This window comes from Amblyraja radiata, chromosome 38 (assembly GCF_010909765.2).
Source record: "Amblyraja radiata isolate CabotCenter1 chromosome 38, sAmbRad1.1.pri, whole genome shotgun sequence".
Taxonomy (NCBI): Eukaryota; Metazoa; Chordata; class Chondrichthyes; order Rajiformes; family Rajidae; genus Amblyraja; species Amblyraja radiata.
The window spans coordinates 6191120-6213975 of NC_045993.1; the positions used below are offsets into that span (position 1 = coordinate 6191120).

The 22856-nt window shown below is 41.7% G+C and overlaps 1 protein-coding gene across 7 annotated transcripts in view; it reads right to left on the reverse strand.

Moving 5' to 3' along the window:
* ep300 (E1A binding protein p300) overlaps positions 1–12243 on the reverse strand; it is an 82983-nt gene extending 70740 nt beyond the window's left edge. For 3 of the 7 annotated variants that reach the window (XM_033013254.1, XM_033013255.1, XM_033013250.1), the window contains exon 1: positions 11209–12243. In XM_033013254.1, the coding sequence (XP_032869145.1) occupies positions 11209–11293 (85 nt within the window). In that variant the 5' untranslated portion in view covers positions 11294–12243. The remainder of the gene's footprint in view (positions 1–11208) is intronic. The other 4 variants (XM_033013251.1, XM_033013252.1, XM_033013256.1 and 1 more) reach the window with 2 other exon arrangements.
* Positions 12244–22856: the final 10613 nt, after the last annotated feature.

The following is a 22856-nucleotide window of genomic DNA, read 5'->3' on the forward strand; positions in this document are numbered from 1 at the left end:
AAGCAGCGAGGCATTCATTTCAATGGAAATTTTGCTGCAGTAAGAAGAGGCAAGCAAAATTCCTCTTGAATTGAAACGTCACCCATTCCTTCTCTCCAGGGATGCTACCTGTCCCGCTGAGTTACTCCAGCACTTTGTGTCTATATGCAAGATATATAAGCAAGTTCGGTATTCTGACTGGGCATGCCCTGGTCATAGGTCACAAGCAAAAAACACTCTCAGCAGCCGTGCTTTTCCCCGCACAATTTCCGACCCTCGGTCAATTTTGTGATTAACTACAATTAGGTAATTAACTAATTATATGCTTTAATTTCAGGTCATCCAAGCAAGATGTTTTATATTTGTTTCAGAATGCTTCAATCTATAATAACTGAAAATCTCATTCAGTTCTCTTAATTTTTAAGAAAGTTATGGGCTTTTGAGAATTTCCGAATATGAAAATGGCCATAACTTTTTTAATACTGAAGATATGAAAGTGAATTAGGTGTCAAATTAAACTTCTTTTTATGCTTTATCTGAGGGATAAATTGCAGACTTGATTTTTTAAATCTCAAAATTTTGTGACATTGCTACATTAAACCTTTCCCCTCTCATTTAATATTCTTATTTTTGATTTCCCCAACCCTGGGTTAAATGTGCATTCATCCTATCTAATTCCGTCATGATTTTATACACTACAAGATCATCCCTCAGCCTATGTGCTAGAAAAACAGCCTCTCAAGCCCTGGGTACATCTTCTCTACACTATTTCCAGCTTAACGACATCCTCCTATAGCAAGGTGTGCAAAATCGAACATAGTACTCCACATGTCGATTCAAAAACATAATGTACAACTAACATAACATCCCTACTTCTATTACCAATACCCTCACTGATGAAGACCAATATATCAAACACCTTCTTGGCCACCCTATCCACCTGTGACACTACTTTAAGGGAACTATGTGCTTTAACTCATAGATCCCTCTGCTATACAATATGCCCCAAGGCCCTACCATTATCTGTGAAGGTCTGCTTCTACTTCCCAAAATGCAACTAGTTGCACTTATCTGTATTAAACTCCATCAGCCATTCTTCAGCTCACTTGATCTTGCTTATTGTAATTTTCCTACATAGTCCAAAGATTTCAAAAAAATATTCAGGTTATTGGACTGTAGATTTCTGCGCACTTTCCATTGTTTTTTAATCAAAATTAAAATGTTTATCACGTCATTAGTTCTTGATAAGATGCATAACTAACAGTTAAAACAGCTTCCAAATAATTTTGTGACAAATGTTTCTCCTAGTCGTCAAGAAAGTGAATTTACACAGATATTTTACTGCCTTTCCACACAAAAATTTAATTTAGAGATAACTGTTACCAAAAATCATGGAGATTATCATTATCCAAGTAGTTCTGTATGATCAAGATTGCCTCAGTACTCTTGCTGAACAAATCATGTTAAATAGCAGATTGATAGGACATGGTTAAGAAGAGGTTGAAATAAAGTTTAATTAACTCATTAAGTACTCTGCATAACAAAATATCGAACTAAACATTTTCACAAGGCAATCAGTTGCTTCATGTTACAGTGATGTTGTTTAAAATCTTTGGCATCTCAGGGTTAGGAAAATCAGACCAGAAATTATAATGCCAGTTGACTGGTGCTGCAATAATACATGCGGATTAATAATTTGACAAAAAGATTCTCTACATAATAATAATAATATCTTTTATTGTCATCGCACATAGGTCCAAAGAGATATGGTATGCAACTGCCATCCGATAGTCATAACTTAAACAACTAATAAAATGTAGATACCCCGAGAAACATGATTTATAAAAAACAGTAAAACAGTCTAAAGTGCAAATATGTCTGTGCCAGGTCGATGCGCATGAATACAGTTCATGGGAGGTGGGGCACTCCGCAGGGTCGGTTCAGAGCAGCGATAGCTCTGGGGATGAAGCTGTTCCCGAGTCAGGAGGTGCGGGCGTAGAAGGCCTTGTAACGTCTGCCGGAAGGTAGGAGTTCGAACAGACTATTACAAGGGTGTGAGGAGTCTTTGTGGATGCCGACGGCATTCCTGAGGTACTGTGTGCAGTAGATGCCCTCCAAGGCGGGTAGCTGTGTCCCAATAATCTTCTGCGCCCTGTGGACGACGCGCTGAAGAGCGCTCCTCTCCGCCTCCGTGCAGCTGAGATACCACACAGAGATGCCATGTGTTAGTATGCTTTCTGTGGTGCTGTGGTAGACGATTGTCAGCAGTTGTTGGGGAAGACCAGTCTTTTTCAATGTTCTTAGGAAGAGCAGTCATTGCTGTGCGTTCTTGACCAGCGCAGCAGTGTTGGTGGACCATGTGATGTCCTCCGAAATGTGTGTGCCCAGAAACCTAAAGCTAGACACACTCTCCACACTGTCCCCATTGATAGAGATTGGGGTGTGTTCCCCATTTTGTGTCCTCCTGAAGTCGATAATCAGCTCCTTGGTCCTGGAGGTGTTTAGGGACAAGTTGTTACGTGAGCACCAGTCCGCCAGGTTCTGCACCTCCGCTCCTGTAGTTTGTTTCATCACCGTTGGTGATCAGCCCGATCACCGATGTGTTGTCTGCGAACTTGACGATCGTGTTGGTGTCGAATACAGGGACACAGTCGTGTGTGAAGAGGGAGTAGAGCATGGGGCTCAGTACACAGTCCTGTGGTGTGCCGGTGCTCAGAGTGATAGTGGAGGACAGTTGTGGGCCCAGTCTCACTGCCTGCGGTCGCACCGTCAGGAAATTCAGGTTCCAGTCGCATATCGGCGAGCTGAGGCCTAGCTGGTGAAGTTTGGTGATGAGCTTGGTGGGGATGACCGTGTTAAAGGCAGAGCTATAGTCTATGAAGTGCATCCTCACGTACTTGCCGTGTCTTTCCAGGTGAGTCAGGACAGTGTGAAGAGCCAGAGAGATGGCATCCTCTGTTAATCGATTTGCCCTGTATGCAAATTGATGCAAGTCCAGTGATGCAGGGATACTGGATTTGATGTGAGATAGGACCAGCCTTTCAAAGCACTTCATGGCTATTGGAGTTAAGGCAACCAGATGGTAGTCGTTCAGGTTGGTGACTTTTAACTTTTTCGGCACTGGCACTTCGTAGGAGCTTTATTATAAAACTGGGAGATAATGGAAAACAGGGAAGGCAGGTAGGGAAGAAAACTAAATCTAGGCTGGGCAATGTGCAACATTTACTCTAAGGTGAACAATATTGTTCTTAACTAAATTAAAGAATTTCACATTTTATTACATTAAAACAGCATGTACCAGCTACTATTAAATGTATCGATTTTCATAAATTTCCCACTAAATTACCTTCTTGCTCCTGAAAATTAAAGCTATAACATCCTTGCATAAAATCAAAAACAATTCCTTAAAATTCTATTCACCTGCATTATGCAACATTTATTGTAAAGCTACAGTAGAATAGATTTGCCAGTTTATTGTACTGAATAAGTAGAGTCCCTCAATTGGAAAGAGTTAAATCACTGACATTATAAACCCAATGCAACATCTATGGCCTGATTAAACATTTCTATCTTCGTCATATATATGATTTATAACCTGTATTTAACCTAACAATAGTTGGACAAATTTTAACATGCCTAAGTCCTACTTAGCCATTATGTTTGTGCTTATTGTCCCAACACCACATCCAGCAGCACAAAAATCTTCATCCTTTCTGGTCTTTGCCTTCCTCATCTCTGCAGCTTCCTTCAGCTATCGAACCAAGAGTTTCCATTTGTTGCTCCATTTTCCTCAGCTATCCAATAAATGAAAGATAAATGGCTACTACAAAATATCTCTTACTGCAGATATAGGGCATAAAGAATCAGATGTGGTGGGGCCATGTGAGAGGAGTAAGTTGCAGATGTGCAGGGAAATAAAGAAATGAGATACTGGAATTGTTTGATTGGAAGCAATATGCACCTGATGCACCAAATGGCAGTCTTGTGTATCATGGGCAATCAAATCTCACGAATCAAGTTGCCTTTTCAATTCTACATTCTTGTGCCTTTTATTCTATGCAAATATTCTCTGGACAAACAGCTAATATACAACTCCCCAAATTTTCCAACTTTCTACTGTTCCCTTCCTTAAATATGCTCTTTAGAATCTATCATTTTATAACATTCCGTGCCATCCACAATGTTATCACCATCTGTGGCTTTGTCAATAAAAGGTTGATAATACAGGTCCACCGCCGATTTTCCCAGCAACTGGTGATCCGGCATCTTCTTTAATCCAGGCAAAATTACAAGACGCACTTGAAATCGCCACAATGTCTCCCGTCTCGCCATGTGAGGCGGATCAGGACATCATCAGCCCATCCGCGTCCGATCGAATTTGCCCCCTGCAGCCGGGGCCGGCAGATCTGTTCACATAGTCAATTTCCAAGGGAAGCTTTGCAGGCCGACATCTTGGTGTTATGCTACCGTTCCACACCTCTCGCAAGCCATGACTTCAGTTCGTCCGGCAAAACCGATAATCCAGAAAGACTCTGGAAAAATCAGGGGTGGACCCACATCTGTTAAGCATTTTTTAATCTTTAATTATACTCAAGGCACAACATGGACTCAATACAATTCTGCGCACTTATAAAAACAACAGCCAGTCTTCCCCCTCATAAAAATATAATCAAAACCTACACTAAATACCCAACTACTCATGACAACAAGCAACTGAAATGTGCAAACCAGGAATATTTAAAAAAAACTCAATTCTGCAGTTAACCGAAATGGCATAAAAGCAGTCTCAACTCCACCACCAAAAACTAAAAAGAACTGGAATAAAGATGGATATAAAATTGTGTGCCTTTCACCCCCCATTAAACAAAGATGATTATGGGGCAAAAAATTCCCAAATCACAGTGCAGTGCAAAAGAAACAGACAAGCTTCAGAATGAGGGATTATACTTGCTAAATTAAATACAGGGCAGCAAAAGAAATATTTGTACACAGATGTGGCTGTCAAACACACTTGTACACTATATATTCATTAAAATTTCAGATTAAAATAAACACAAAAATCCACGGAAAAAGGCTGAAGGGATATTGGCAAAGTAATTGCGTAATTAGAGCTATTGGCTTACCGAGGCAAAATGACAGCATAAACTGAATGGTGCATTTTCATAACTTCTATGTATCATTATGACAGAAGATGTAGAGAAAACACATGTAACTCTTGCCATCTCTTCCTGCAACATGGGTATCCTTCTAATAGCCACACCCTAGACTCACACATGAGTAACAATCAAAACACATCTAGATTCACAGAACTGTCCTTTACCCAGGAATTAATACAATTAGTGGACAAGGGAAGAAAATTAGCAGGAAAGAGAGATTATAACTGCGTTTAAGTTTAAATGAACTTACAGATCTAAATGATTAATAATAATCCTACAAAGCCATTTAGTTATTTTTATTATTCTGAATACGATCATGCCAGGCACTTTTTTCAAAAATATATATTACTGTCTGTGGCTGATTGGAATTATTTGGAAGCATACTCCATATATTTAGAACCCACGTCAAAGAATTATGATGGTTAAATAAGACTGAACCCCCCCCCCCCCCCCCAGCTCTGAAGTTTGTTGCGTCTTTAAACTAATTATCACACCCATTTCTCCTAAAACTTCAAACTAGACCAACCACTACTCGGAAAAGGTACATACTATCAACCATCGAAAATTTAATTTTACCCTCCGTTCTATAGTATTACAGTGCAGTACACAAAATAAAGATAAATAAGGCTCCTGGAGTTCTTCACAACACTAAATAGTGGTTAGGTCACAATTACAGCCCTGTATGCCACTTTTGACACTATTATAGAAGGAACATTAAAATGTCATATGCAAAAGAAATGTAGGCGAATGACGAGAGGACAGAAAAGTGTTAACTGCTTGAGCCGTAGCAGTTATTCCACCGAATCCATTACCCAAATTGGATTCAGTGAAATAGCTGCCAGTCTGAAAAAGGATCCTAACCCAAAACATTACCTTTCATTCACTCCAGAGATGCTGCCTGACCCTCTGGGTTACTCCAGTACTTTGTGTTTCACACAAGATTTCAGCATCTATAGTACTGTGTGGTCAAAATACTTGTCGAGAGCTTCCTTTCAAAAGGTTAATTTGATATTTCCTCTGAAAAATCAGTGATAAGTCTTCAAGTTATACCACCTTTGCTGGAATGGAATTCAAGGTTGAGAGGCCGGGGGTCAGCGAGGGAAGATGGAGAACAATTAAAAATTATATGGAACACTTTCCAAGGTAAAATTGTGCAGGTTTCAACCACCGTGATGGCTCAGCACCATCTTCAGTTGAGCAATCAGCAATGGGTGATACGTAATGGTCATACAGGTGCCACCCAGATAGCAAGTAGTGATTAGATACATTATTTTTAATCCTTAAAGGGCAAATTGGATACATTTTTGAATGCAGAAAATGTTTTAATTGGTAATATATTGGAATTAGATTAAATTTGGTTAAACCATAACTGCCTTGGATGAGATTGATTTCTCCTGCTCGGTGGTTTGTTAAATTATTAGGATAATAATCACAGAAGACGAACATGAAACTGGTGGCTTATGAGCAATAAATTCAAAATACAGACTAATGTAGCAAGAGCACACCAGGCATGTGTTAATGTACAGTAAACAATTAAACCAAGAGAACTCAGGGAAAAAAATCACTTGAGTTCAAATTAGTTTGCACTTTGTTTGGATAGATTTAGATCTGACATCTTTTGCACATGGTGAAAAACTTGCATCCCAATTCAAAATGTCATAATAGGCTTGGTTGTAATAAAAATCTTTTCCAATTAAAGATATAAAAAGCAACAAATCGATAGGTCAGGCATAATTGGTAGAAAAAGAGCAAACATTTTAATTTGACAAAGGATTTTCAACCTCAAACATTTGTTGTTTCTCTTTTCAGTGCCTGACATACTGACGTTTCCAGCATTTTCGTATTTAAAGCTCTGAATTTCAACATTTGTGATTTTAAAAACATTTAGTGCATCAGCACCAGTTAACAAGAAATCTTTTTGGTGGATTTCAATTAACTTGGTAGATTTATTTTGCATTTTCAGTGTGGCAATGTTAGAATTAAAAGGTTCATCAAATAGTATAACAAACTGATATCCAAACCAATTGGTTATGGTCATCAGTGCAAGCACCTGAATAATTATATCTAAAATTGACAACATTTAGTTGGATAAATACCAGAAAATAATTTGTGCATGTTAAAAATCTACTGTAAACATCATAGGCTACCTTTCACATTAAAATAAATACAATAGGTATCATTCCTTTATGGGGTACATAGACTAATCCATCAAGCATTAAGATAAAACATATCTTCAATGAACCCTTTCCCATTTACAATTTTCCGTTATTTTTCCCCCAATGTCATGCAAAGAACACCATTGGGGAGTTTAATACTTTCCATACCAGTTACTCAACACTGCGGCTTCATGTACAGGATTTTTTTTTAAACTCATATTTTTTTCAAATATGTCAGTACCTCTGTTGTTTTGTAGACAATCTGGTTGTCTACAATCTGGTTGTAGACAATCTGGTTGTAGACAAACTGGTTGTTTTGTAGACAATCCAAGATTACCAATGAGTGACATACTTTGAAAGTATTGCACGTCTTCATTTCATCAAAGCAGCATGTTTATGAAGAAGTTTCCTACTCAAGTTGCAAAAAGCTGCAAACAGATAACATTAGAACATACACAACATTATTTAATGGGGAAAGTGTGCTTAGGGCCCAGAAGCGATTCTGTGTTTCTGACATGAAACTACACAACACAAAAATATATATTCTACTGAGAAATTGCTTAAATTCTAACATGACCAAACTGGCATAAAATGGTCAATACTGAGCCTGATCTTGAAAAAAAAGTCTGAAAGAAATTCACTACAAAAAAGCTATGCATTACATACATGCAATTCATTAGTTTGGAATCATAGCAGTGTTGATCCATAATACAACATTGGGGAAACTATAGAACTATGTTAAATGTCTTGACAACACATTAATCCTATCTTACATTAACATGCTTAGTTAGTTACACTCAAATTATATCACCATTACAACCAAGAAATCAATTTCCTGAGAGACCCTTTTCAATAGAACTGAAATTGGCAGTGGTGATGGTTGATGGTGATGGGAAAGGTTGTTGTTGATGCCAAACTGAAATAACCAAGATCTGACTTTCATGAATGGTGATCTGTATCACCATCTCTACAATCTCACCATAAGCATTAGCAGGAGCCGAAGAACCACTGTCAATGCTCAAGTTCAAGGTCTCCTGGTAATCAACATGCCTTTGAAGTTAGTATACAGAAACAGGCATTTGACAGATTTGTTCCAAAGTTTGTGCAGGATTGCAAGTTCAATATCCACCTACAAACGTTAAATATCTGACAAATACATCGCTAACTGTGAAAATCAGAATATGATGCACTGATTTAAATAATTGCCACTGACAACTACCAGGGTTTAACACGAGGTTTACGATGGCTATTTCTTCAACAAATTTAATAATTACTCAATTAAATACTACCAAGAATAGTTTTACCTAACCATAAACTCTTGTTACAAAGTTGCTGCCTTACTCATATTTGCTACTTTGTTCGAAACGATCGTGAAAGAAACGCACAAAAGAATATATCTCCCATTAGGATTCTTTTTTTCACTGCGCTAGATTCACATAGTACAGGCAATATCTTGAAAATGTAGAAACAAGGAACTGAAGATGCTGGTTAAAGCACAAAAGGACAAAGTGCTGGAGTAACTCAGCAAGCATCTCTGGACAACATGGATAGGTGACGTTTTGGGTCAAGACCCTTCCATCAGTCTGAAGAAGGTTCTCGACAAGAAATGTCACCTATCCACGTTCTCCAGAGATGCTGCCTTTACCAGAAACATCTCTGGATTATCTATTAAAAAAAATTATGATAAAAGGTAGTGATCCTATTCATGTAGTGGAAGAGACAAATAAAATAAATCCATATTATAAACTAGTAATATAAGATAAAATGGATAATTTTTTTAAATAAATCCAAGGCTGCCCAGATTAGAAGCTATTAGAGGAATTCTGAAGACTGCATTTATGAACAAAGGTAAGCACAATTATCTTGCATGCAACAAGTCCCATAATTGTCATTTTTGAGAAAAAACCCTCAAAATAACAAATTGATTTAAAGTATATAATTACAAACCCCCAAAACTAGTTTAAGCCCAATTTTCAGTTATATGATAACTGAAACTTAAAGCCCAGTGGAAATTAATTTTTAATTATTTTTATATAATTCTCTAAGAGAGAACCAAGTACTTATAAAGTTGATGTCGTGAATCCATTTTGCCATGAAAAACTAACAGGCTAAAGTTAATGGTTTGGAACATTAAAGTTGAAGAAACGGAGAATAAATTATGTAGTAGTATCAGTGTAACACCAAGCTTAGCGAACACCACAAGACGAAGTGGGTGGTGGACCAATACTTGAACCCACTAATACTCCACCATCGCTGACCATATACCATGAAGCAGATTGAAAAACAGTTGTCAGAAAACTCAAAAGTGATCTGACCATATCAATAGAAATTATTTTGAATTGCAATGAGGCTGTGACTACTTCATTTTCAATAAGATTTTGGTTGAAGAAAACTATGGAGTGCAAGTTCCATCGCACCTCATTTCACCAGGCTGAAATTATTTAGCTGAAACTGATGTTGGAGATACTGTCAAGTTACTCGAGGAAATCTTTCACTTGTGAAGTGTCCTCTATTTGCATTTTTAGTAAGCTTAAAGTAGCATTCCAATTGGCTGAAGATTACTGTAGAACAAAGTGCAGTTTCATTCACCTCACAGCACCAGCGCCACTGCTGCAAAGTGAATTATCAAAAATATAACTACATAAAAAGATGGAATCCAAAGTAGCAAATGTTTTTAAATTAGAAAACAAATCAACCATACACTTGTACCGAATTCTCTGCACCATAAATTGACCCAGGTTTTGCCATATTTGACCTTTACTTCACAACTGAGCTTAATTTTGCTGGTCTTTCAATTCAATTTCAATATATTTAAGATAATGCGAGATATAACAAGAACACTGTTAGAATTATTTCCAATGAAAAGAAAACAAATTACACAAATGTGTGTGAATGATCTTGTGTTAAAGTATGAAGACAACATACCGGACGGAACTTCTCACTCAAAACTTTATTTCCATGAAATAGAATCAAATACATCCATAGATATATATACACATCGTAATCAACAGTTAATTTTGGAAATCTCTCCGAATTAGATTTGTATTCATATTCTTATTGGGGACAAGAAATTAAGCAAAGCTTGTTGCATATTCCCAAAGTCAAAACATGCCGTCTTCAAAAGGTTTCATACCTTTTACACACAGGTGCAAATTCAGCTAAAACAGCCTAATAATATGCTGACCAATAATATTTAAGCATCTCTTGAAGAAACGTTTAAATTACAATACCTAGGATTTAGATATTTGTCATTAGACAAATATCGCCAGTTAAAAATTGAGGATACTCACTAAACGCCAACAAGCACACTACTACACTGCGTCAACATGGTGTAATTCGTTTTTATCTACATTACTCAGAACATGTAAAGTTATAAACCAGCACATTTTAGAGAGCCAACTGCAAGACCTACCTACCAAACCAACCATGATCCATTAAACATACACCTAGTCAACCAAGTTAAAAACGAATACGTCCACATTATCTTCCATTAATACTCCTGAAATTCTTGGCATAGTAGAATTATTTATTCTTTGCATAGACACAAGAAATGAATAAATGCATTTAAAGCCCTTTCATGCAAGAGGAAGAGAAAACCACTGATTAAAATGCAACCTATGTGAAGGGAAAATGACTTATCCATCCTCCATAACAATACACTGGACAAGCACAGATCCTTTCCAACCAGAGGGAAACCATAGCCCAAGAAAATTACCAGTATTTTTTATAAAATACTTCCTCCAAAACGTGCAATTAAAATGAATCATCAATTTTAACAAACATTTAAATAAAAAAAACTGCAGTCTGAATCATAGCCTTACATTTTCTTTCCAGAATAAAGAAAAAGCATCACAAATACATTTTGTAGCGCACACAAGCACAAACTAAGTGGCGAAAGAGAAAGGTTTACACGGTACCTGTGCCATCGCTGGTCGGAGGAGCTGGGGAGGAGATTTTAGGCCGCTTGGCTGAAGGCGGTCCGTCCAGGAGATTCTCTGCCATTTCTTCCCCAATTTTAAAATTACACGTTTCAACTTTTTTTCCCCTCCCCAAAAAAAACGTAGAGGGAGAAATAAAAAAAAACCGCACGAACCCTCGCGAATTAATCGGTGGACTTGGCTCCTTTGCTCAGCCCCCACTGCCTCTGTTCGCTGGGGCAATTTTATACCTTATCGCTAAAGTCTTGTGTGGAGAGAGAGAGAGAGAATGAGCCTAAGGCCTACGGCCAGGCCCAGGCTTTCTAGGTCGATCGTCCATGGGCACCAGAGACGAAAAAATAAGAATAAAGGGGAGCGATAATAATTAAAGAAAATGAAAGACCAAGCACAACGGCGTCTCCGGCAAAAACCGCATCCTAAATCACCTCACGACCGTCTTTCCTTCCACATTCCCGACACCAAGAGGGGGGGGGGGGGGAGAAAAAAAAAACCCTGTCAGAAAAAAAAAACCTTTAAAAAAATTCCCCCTCTCGATCCAATAAAGCGAGAACGATTCATCCACCGTCCCTCAAGAGAAAGCCTCCGCTCTTCACTGGAGCAAAAAAACCAGGAACCGTTGTTAAATCACTCGAAATGTTTCGGCATTTTCTTCTTAGTCTATCATTTTAAATTTTTTTTAAATAACGGACGGTGGAGTCGGCAAAAAGATGAGGCTTTTTTTTACAGTACTACTTTTTTTCCTCCCTGCTGTTGAATTCGTATTGCTGATTATATATTTTGTTAGTTTTTCTTTTGTTTCCCCCCCACCCCCCCCGTTCCCTCCTCCCCGCCTTTTTCCTTTTCTTCTCCGTCCTTTTCTCGTCCTTCCTTCCTTCCCCCCCCCCCCCTCCCCTGCCCTCAATCCGCCAAGCCGAGCGAAGGATCTCTCCTCTCTCCCTCTATCGCCCGCTTCTCGCCGTCTCCCCGTCTCCGTCTCTCTCCCACCAAACAAAATGGCGGCTTGTTGTTCTCTCGGCGAGCGCAGCGACGTAAAAAAAAAAAGACCCGCCGCGCTCGGCCAAAGCCGTCGCCACTTGCCGGAAATTGCCGATGTCTCCGCCTCACGTGACCCGCGCGGCTGCCTCCCATTCGCCGGCGGGCCGGTGCATTACGTCATTTAACTCCATCGTCCCCAGGCGAAAGCTCTCTCCCTTCTGCAACGGGAGAGTGGACTGGAGGTGATTTTTTTTTTTTTTGATTAAATGGGTGCGCAGACCTTTTTGCAAAAACATAAAACCCATTTTTCCCCCCTTATTCCAGGAGGTAAAACATCCCGTTCGATAATGCAATTGCGCGTTGTTTCCATCTGTTTAATAATTTTGCATTATGATTATTTTTCACTAAAGGAACTACATTTTTTCACAGATGCTGCTGCACCCGCTGAGTTTCTCCAGCATGTTTGTGTACCTTCGATTTTCCAGCATCTGCAGTTCCTTCTTGAATACATTTTTTCCTCCCTACATAGCAGTACACTTTATATCTATTTTTTTCTTCTGTAGAATATAGTCAATAGAACTCCATCTCTGAAATAAATATATATGGGGTGGTACTTGTACTCACTAACGTCCTTTTCCAATAAGGAAAAAACATGAATAAAGGCATGATGGAAGCAAAAAACATCCTTTAAATAGGAATTGTAGATACTGTATCTCCAATTTAGAGTCGAGCAATAAAAATATTACAATATTATTTCAAAAGTATATTTTAATTTCCTTTAAAAACACAATGCAATGAAAACAGAACTAAACTGATTGTCATACACAGTTTTTCTGTTGGTATGTATGTATTATTGTCACACTTATGGAGATATGGTGATAAACCCTATCCAGGCATACCTTACATGAATACGTCAAGGTCGTGCAAAAGAAGAAAAAAGTCCAGAATATAGTGGTGCAGCCACATAGAAAATGCAGATTAAACAAAGTGCCACGTGGTAGATTGGAAGATCGGGAATTTATCCTTATGATCAGAGATGGACACAAAACGCTGGAGTAACTAGCAGGTCAGGCAGCATCTCTGGAGAAAAAGAATAGGTGACGTTTCAGGTTGAGACCCTTCTTCAGACTCAGAGTCTGAGGAAGGGTCTTGCCCCGAAACGTCACATATTCCTTCTCTCCAGAGATGCTGCCTGCCCGCTGAGTTACTCCAGCTTTTTGTGTCCATCTTCGGTTTAAACCAGCATCTGCAGTTCCTTCCTACACACGTTGGATTTGAGAGATCTGTTCAAAAGTGATAACGGGACAAAGCTGTTGCTGAATCTGACGGTACATGCTTTCAAGCTTTTATAATCTTCTGCCTGACCAGGAGAAGGGAGAAGGGAGAATGACCAAGGTGTGAGTGGTTCTTGTTATGATTATGTTGGCTGCTTTCCCAAGGCAATGTGTAGTATAGATCGGGTCAATGGAATGTGGTGAAGGTTGGTTTGCACAATGGACTGAGATGTGTTTACTGCAATTTCTTGCCACCAGCTGTGATGCATCTGGATCGGATGCTTTTTACGGTGAATCAGTAGAAATTGGTAAGAGTTGTTGGAAAAATGCCAAATTTCCTGAGTCTTCTGAGGAAGAAGAAGCATTGGGATGCTTTCTGGGCCATAATATCAATGTGTTGGACCAGGACAAATGGTTAGTGATGTTTGCACCTAGGAACATTATGCTCTTGACCATCTTCATTTCAGCTCCATCGATGCAGACTGGCACGTGTTACTCCACTCTGCTTCCTGAAGTCAATGACCAACTTCTTCATTTTGCTAACATTGATGGAGAGTATGTAGTCTTGAAACCATGCGACTGAACTATCTTCCTGCTTCCTGTACTCTTCCTCGTCATTGTTTGAGATCTGGCCCACTACCGTTGCTGTCATCTGCAAACCTGTAAATGGAGTTAGAGCTGTATTTGGCTGCACTGTCATGAGTTTACAGGGAGAACAATAAAGGGCTGAATACTCTGCACTGATGTTCCGAATTCTCACAGAGGATGATTTGTCACCTATCCTCACTGATTGCGATCTCTAAGTTAGGAAGTCAAGGGATCCAGTTCTAAAGGGAGTTCAGAGTGTCCTCGGTCCAAGAATTTGGAGATGAGTTTGATTAGAATTATGGTGTTGAATGTGAACCTAATGTCAATAAATAGTCAAGAGGGTGGGCGATGGGTATATGGTACAAGCCATAGGAAATATTTCAGGCAGGTACAGTAACAGCATTTAAAATACATTTTGATAGGTGCATGGATAGGAAAGGTTTCAAAGGATATGGACCAATCAAGTCAGGTGGGAGATGCATTGATGGGGCATCTTGGTCAGCATGGGAAATTCGATATTATATGACTAGGGTCGTATTATATGACTGGGGACTAATATTCGATATTAGGGCAGCATGGTGGCGCAGTGGTGGAGCTACTGCCTTACAGCACCAGAGGCCTGGGTTTGACTGACTACGTGTGCTATCTGTACGGAGTTTGTACGTTCTCCCTGTGACCTGTGTGGGTTTCCTCCGAGATCTTCATTTTCCTCCCACACTTCAAAGACGTACTGGTTTGTAAGTTAATTGACTTGGTTATGAGTGTAAAATTGTCTCTAGTGTGTGTGTGTGCGTGTGTGGGGTAGTGCTAATGTGAGGGGATCGCTGGTCGGTGCGGACCTGATGGGCTGAAGGGCCTGTTTCCGTGCTGTATCTCTAAACTAAACTAGACTCTTTGACACCAAATAGGCGTCTGACCTGGGTGTCCTTGTTATTCAAATGTTACAGCGATGAGCGCAATGCCAGGATGGCATCTGATGTGAACCTGTTGCGGGGTTAGGTGAGCCTGGAGGCTGGACTTCATGGACATTGTGACCCTCCTCTCAAAGCACTTCATGATGGTGAATGTCAGCCACCGGATTGTGGCCGTTAAGGCATACTACTTTATTTTTCTTTAACACTGGGATGATGGTAGTGGTCTTAAAGGAGGTGAGAACCTCAGATTGGAGTAGGCAGAAGATAAAGATGGCTGCAAATACTCCTGCCAGCTGGTCCATGCAGAACCTGAGGACACGGCCAGGGGCTCCGTAAAAAAAAGATTGAATGTTGAAATTACTTATTTTTGATGTCCCCACCCTGTTAAATTCTTTTCTGTGCCAGTGTTTCCTAATAGAGTCAAAGTGATACAGAGTGGAAACAGGCCCTTTGGCCCAACTTGCCCACACCGGCCAACATGTCCCAGCAGCACCAGTCCCACCTGCCTCTGTTTGGTCCACATCCCTCCAAACCTGTCCTATCCATGTACCTGTCTGTTTCTTAAACGTTGAGATAGTCCCTGCCTCAACTGCCTCCTCTGGCAGCTTGTTGCATACACCCAACGCCCTTTGTGTGAAGAAGTTACCCCTCAGATCCCTATTACATTTTTCCCCTTCACCTTAAACCTATGTCCTCTGGCCCTCGATTCACCTACTCTGGGCAAGAAACTCTGTGCATGTCTCCGATCTATGCCTCTTATGATTTTAAACACCTTGCGAGCCTTCCACAATCGACGTGCGTCTGTGTGGTTAGTCTGGACCTCCAGCTTGGTTTGAAATTGTCGCCTGGCATTCTTGATGGCTTTAGGATCAGTTCAACACCCGAGATTGGGTCTTCATTAGGGAGTAAGTCTCATGCTTCATCCTCAGATTGAGTTACCTGGCATGCAGACCTCCGCACACTTATCGATGAAGTCTGTCACAGCAATGGCATTCTCAATTAAGACAAAGTGCTGGAATAACTCAGTGGTTCAGGCAGCATCTCTGGAGAACATCTCCGGAGAACGTTTCGGGATGGGACCCTCCTTCAGACTGATTGTAGTAGGAGGGAGAAAGCTGGAAGAGAGGTGGGGGGTCAGGATAAAGCCTGCAAAGTGATAGGTGGAAACATCAAGGGGGGGGGGGGGGGGGGGGGGGTGTAGATGATTGGCACATGGTTGGATAAAGGCCAGAGATGAAAAGACAAAAAGTGTGAGATAAGGATGGAAGTGTGAAATATGAAGCCAGAGGACGAAATACAGGTGGAAGAAGACCAGGGAAAGAGAAAGGAAGAGATGGATGCACATCCAGGTGGGGCACAGGGAAGAGAGAGGGGGGGGGGGGGGGGGGGGGGAGAGAAAAGGAAGCAGGGGGGTTGTTTATCTAAAATTGGAGAATTCAATGTACATGACATTGGGTTGAAGGCTAACCCAAGTGGAATATGAGGTACACAAAATTGCTGGGGAAACTCAGCGGGTGCAGCAGCATCTATATGGAATATGAGGTGCTGTTCCTCCAGTTTGCCTGTCGAATCACTCTGGAAATGGAGGAGGCTCAGGAAAGAAAGGTCAGTATGGGAACGGGAGGGGGAGTGAGAATGGTCCCGACTCGAAACGTCACTTATCCATGTTCTCCAGAGGTGCTGCCTGACCTGCTGAGTGACTCCAGCACTTTGTGTCTTTTTTTTGGTAAACCAGCGTTCACAGTCCTTTTAGTTTTCCGGCTGGTCCGTTTAGTTTGGCCACCGAGCCCTTGAAATTGGAGCAGTCCACCAACTCGAAGCAGTCACACGTGTTTCCCCAGGGAGCGCAAGACGACTCTGTACCAGATCCTCACCTTCAGTTTCTAACTATAAGCAGGGAGTAGGAGCACAGGCAGATGGTCAGATTTTCGACCATGTGGGTGGAGGTTGGAACAGTAGATGTATTTGATGGTGTGTATCAGTGGGCCTCTGGTGGGACAGGAGGTGTGTTGATGGTATTTTGGTCGCACACTCTTGAGGTTGGTCTGCTTGAAGTCCCGGCTTTGGTAAACAATGCCTTTGGGTACTTTGCTTCAAGGCTTACTCATGCCAAGCTAGAGGACCAGACCAACCACACAGCCACACAATAGATAATAGGTGCAGGAGTAGGCCATTTGGCCCTTCGAGCCAGCACCGCCATTCAATGTGATCATGGCTGATCATCCCCAATCAGTCGATTATGGAAGGCTTGCAAGGTGTATAAATTTATGAGAGGAATAGATCAGGTGGACGTTCAGAGTCTCTTGCCCAGAGTAGGCAAATCGAGGACCATAGGACATAGGTTTAAGGTGAAGGGAAAAAAAAAATTATAGGAATCCGAGGGGTAACTTTTTCACACAAAGGTGGGTGTATGGAACAAGCTGCCGGAGGAGGTAGTCGAGGCTGGGACTATCCCAATGTTTAAGTAACAGTTGTGCACTCAGTATGTACTTTCATTTCACTGCACATCTTTCATTTCACTGCACATCTCGTATGTGTATGTGACAAATAAACTTGACTTCAGTACAAGCTTCACGTCCGTGGGATGGGATGTAAACGATAGTCGGAATGGCAGAAGAACATTCCCGCTGCAGTTAATAGGACCACTTCTATATTACATATTCCAGGGAGCAGGACCTCACCAATACCACCATGTCCAAGCACCACGAGTCATTGATTATGAAGTAGTCGTCTCTGTCTCCGCAGTCTGAAGAAGCTTCCCGGCCCAAAACATCACCTATCTATGTCTCATATCCAAAGGATGCTCCCTGATCCACTGGGATACTCCAGCACTTTGTGTCCCTCTGAGGAAAGACATTCTTGCCATAGAGGGAGTACAGAGAAGGTTCACCAGACTGATTCCTGGGATGGCAGGACTTTCATATGAAGAAAGACTGGATAGACTCGGCTTGTACACGCTAGAATTTAGAAGATTGAGGGGGGATCTTATAGAAACTTACAAAATTCTTAAGGGATTGGACAGGCTAGATGCAGGAAGATTATTCCCGATGTTGGGGAAGTCCAGAACAAGGGGTCACAGTTTAAGGATAAGGGGGAAATCTTTTAGGACCGAGATGAGAAAAACATTTTTCACACAGAGAGTGGTGAATCTGTGGAATTCTCTGCCACAGAAGGTAGTTGAGGCCAGTTGATTGGCTATATTTAAGAGGGAGTTAGATGTGGCCCTTGTGGCTAAAGGGATCAGGGGGTATGGAGAGAAGGCAGGTACAGGATACTGAGTTGGATGATCAGCCATGATCACATTGAATGGCGGTGCTGGCTCGAAGGACCGAATGGCCTACTCCTGCACCTATTTTCTATGTTTCTATGCCTCTTACCTTGCCCGACAACACCACTGATCTGGGATTATACGAGGAATCTACATGAAACATCATGGAAAGGTGAGCCAAGTGAATAGACAGTCTACGCAGATTTGTTTAACTCAACTCAATAAGGAGAATCAGAGATGAATTAGCCTAGGTTTGGAAAAAGACAGGCAAAAAATAGCAGCTTAGTTTCCAACCCTAGCTGTGGATGAGCAATCACTGCGGGAAGCGGACTTTGTGTGTACATCAGCCCTGGCTTGACAAGCCCGTGAAATAAAAGCTGGTGGGTGAGCAATGGCCACGATGGAGATGGAATGGTCCGTCATCTCGGAAACTATGCCTTCAGGAACAATCTGGTGAGGAAAAGATTTAAAAAGGGATCATTAATCTGGGGTGGTCACCTTTGGACAACAAATATTGATAGGTATTAATAGAGGTGATGATAGTGAGAGTTATAAATAGACGTGCAAGTATAAACAATTAGTATTATACCATCGCCGTTGAATTCCCCAATTTTAGGTAACCTCTAACTAAACCCCCCCCCTCCCTCCTATTTCCCCCCCAAAACCCTCTCCTCTCTTCCAATCTCTCTCCCCCTCCCCCTCTCCCTCCTCCTCCTCCTCCCCATCCTCCTCCTCCCCCTCCCAGGCCATACCTGGACTTCCACTTATTTCTCCCCCCCCCCGCTACTTTCCTCCCCTGGCTTTACAATCCCCAACTCTTCAAACCTGTCTCGCACCTAATGTTCTTTCCACTGGCCTTCTGCCAGTCGAAAACCCCTTGCCTCTGTTGAGCTACTACAAGTCATGCTGTATCCTGTCTCTCCCCTTTCAAGTTTTCTCCTCCCCTCCCGCCTGTACAATCAGTCTGGAGAAAGAACCGTCACCTATTCATGTTCTCCAGAGAAGCTGCCTGATCTGCTGAGTTACTCCAGCACTTTATGTCCTTTTGTGTACGGGCCAGCATCTACAGTTCCTCGTTTCTACATTCTAGTATTACAATTAACAGCACAGGCCCAAATGTGAAAGTAAATCTATAGTCATGTCCCAGACTGACCCGTCCCTTCACTTCTTTCTGCCAGCTATCTCCCCTCTACTCCATCATTCTGATGAATGATCCTGATCCACAATGTCATCGGCTCTTTTCTGTCCACAGATGTTCAAGTTCAAGTGAGTTTATTGTCACGTGTCCCTGATAGGACAATGAAATTCTTGCATTGCTTCAGCACGACAGAACATAGTAGGCATTGACTACAAAACAGATCAGTGTGTCCATATACCATTGTATAAATATATACACACATAAATAAATAAACTGATAAAGCAAATAACAGATGATGGGTTATTAATGTTCAGAGTTTTGTCCGAGCCAAGTTTAATAGCCTGATGGCTGTGGGGAAGTAGCTATTCCTGAACCTGGTCGTTGCAGTCTTCAGGCTCCTGTACTTTCTACCTGAAGGTAGCAGGGAGATGAATGTGTGGCCCGGATGGTGACCCATTGAGTTCTTCCAGCAGTCTCTTGTGTCTCCTGTATGACCATGTCCATAATGGTAATAGTGGTGTTTAAATAATGTATTATCATGAACAAAAGAATATCAAAATGTATTCTAGTTGGGAAAACGAGCATGCCCCATTACCTGCACATAGTCCTCACTATAAGACAGGGATGCAACCATCTACCCCTAATTCAACCAGGCTGTATTGAGATTCCTGTACCATTGATCTCAATATAAACAGCAAGCTTCAACAGACGTTACGGCCTGATATTATCAAAAAAGATAACAATTCATATGTTAAAACAACATATTCAAGATGAACCATCAAATCATATATTAGATCACAATGGCAACCCTATGTCACTTTAAAGGTAGACAAAAATGCTGGAGAAAATAAGCGGGTGCAGCAGCATCTATGGAGCGAAGGAAATAGGCAACGTTTCGGGCCGAAACCCTTCTTCAGACTGAAGTAGTGTGGGGGGGGGGGGGGGGGGGAGGGGCGGGGGGAGGGGGGGGGGGGGGGAGAAGAAAGGAGAAAGGAAGAGGAGGAGCCCGAGGGCTGAAGGAGAGCTGAGGAGGGGAGACAGCAAGGGCTACCGGAAATTGGAGAAGTCAATGTTCATGCCGCTAGGGTGCAAACTGCCCAAGCGGAATATGAGGTGCTGCTCCTCCAATTTCCGGTGGTGCTCACTCTGGCCATGGAGGAGGCCCAGGACAGAAAGGTTGGATTTGGAATGGGAGGGGGAGTTGAAGCGCTGAGCCACAGGGCGATCAGGTAGGTTATTGCGAACCGAGCTGAGGTGTTCGGCGAAACGATCGCCAAGCCTACGCTTGGTCTCACGAGATGTAGATCAGCTGACATCTAGAGCAGCGGATGGAGGTTGGAGGAGATGCAGGTGAACCTCTGTCACACCTGGAACGACTGCTTGGGTCCTTGAATGGAGTCTAGATGTAGCATCTCTTGCGGTTGCAAGGGAAAGTACCTTATGTCACTTTAAATAGGTGCCATGTAGTTTAGAGATCAAGTTAACAACTTCTAGCACTGAGGATTTTTTTTTGTAAATACGAGGTTTAAAAACAGAAGATCCTAGTTTTCAGTTTGATCAATTTATCAATGGTGACCCTGTGAATTTGCAGATGAACAATATGAATCTAAAATTTGTAATAATTTTGAAAGGATTGGGCGGCATAATGGCGTAGCTGGAGAGCTACTGCCTCACAGCACCAGAGACCTGGGTTCGATCCTGACCTGGGGTGCTGTTTGTGTGGAGATTGCAAGTTCACCCTGTGACTGCTGTTCATTAATTTAGTTTAGTTTAATTTAGAGATACAGCACGGAAACAGGCCCATCGGCCCACCGAGTCCACGTCAACCAGCGATCCCCGCACATTAACACTATCCTACACACAGGAGGGACCATTTTACACATACACTAAGTCAACGTACCTGTACGTCTTTGGAGTAATTGGCCTCTATAAAATTGACTCTAGCGTGTATGGAGTGGATGAGAAAGCGAGATAAAACAGAACACGTGTGAACGGGTGATCGATGGTCTGCGTGGACTCGGTGCGTTGGAGGACCTATTCCCATGTTGCATCTCTAAACATGAACAAAAATAAAAGATGAAATTAATAACTAACCTACTGGTACCCGATTCTCGTCAAACTGGACTCAATAATAATTCATACAAACTGAGCGGAACAAACACACGGTGAGGTTGAATGGCTATAATATTAATCTGAAATTTTATTTACAAGATTCACCAACGTACTGCTACAAGATTTAAGATTGAGGTGAGAATAAACGTTTTCACCCAGAGAGTTGTGAATTTGTGGAATTCCCTGCCACAGAGGGCAGTGGAGGCCAAGTCACTGGATGGATTTAAGAGAGAGTTAGATAGAGCTCTAGGGGCTAGTGGAATCAAGGGATATGGGGAGAAGGCAGGCACGGGTTATAGATTGGGGACGATCAGCCATGATCACAATGAAGGGCGGTGCTGGCTCGAAGGGCCGAATGGCCTCCTCCTGCACCTATTTTCTATGTTTCTATGTTAAGATTTCATATTGAGATATCAAACAGTTAAATGCCAGCTCAAACATTTAAACTTTGAACAATCTCAGGTGAAGAAGCTTCTTAAGGGAGGCGAGAATCTGTTTCTGTTTCTGTTACTGATCCTGATTGCGATCCAATAATTCAGCACTAGAAAATCTACTCATTCACGTGCACACAGTTCCGGATCTGTACTGATTGATGCACATGAAAGCGAAATAATCTTCCAAGTGTGTCACACATAAAGATCTCTGTCCATTTCTCCTGGTTCCCTTTCCCCTGATTCCCAGTCTGAAAAGGGTCTCGACCCGAAACGTCACCTATTCCTTTTCTCCAGGGATGCTGTCTGACCCGCTGACTTACTCCAGCCGTTTGTGTCTATCTTCAGTTTAAACCAGCATCTGCAGTTCCTTCCTACACGTAAAGAAGTGTTGTTTGGGTGAAATACCAAGAGAACACAGCAGTGTATAGGGCTCTGGAGTATTGTGTCCAGTTTTGGTCTCCTAATTTGAGGAAGGACATCCTTGTGACTGAGGCAGTGCAGCGTAGGTTCACGAGATTGATCCCTGGGATGGCGGGATTGTCATATAAGGAAAGATTGAAAAGACTAGGCTTGTATTCACTGGAGTTTAGAAGGATGAGGGGGTATCTTATAGAAACATATAAAATTATAAAAGGACTGGACAAGCTAGATGCAGGAAAAAAAATCCCAATGTTGGGCGAGTCCAGAACCAGGGGCCACAGTCTTAGAATAAAGGGAAGGCCATTTAAGACTGACGTGAGAAAAAACTTTTTCACCCAGAGAGTTGTGAATTTGTGGAATTCCCTGCCACAGACGGCAGTGGAGGCCAAATCACTGGATGGATTTAAGAGAGAGTTAGATAGAGCTCTAGGGGCTAGTGGAGTCAAGGGATATGGGGAGAAGGCAGGCACGGGTTATTGATTGGGGACGATCAGCCATGATCAC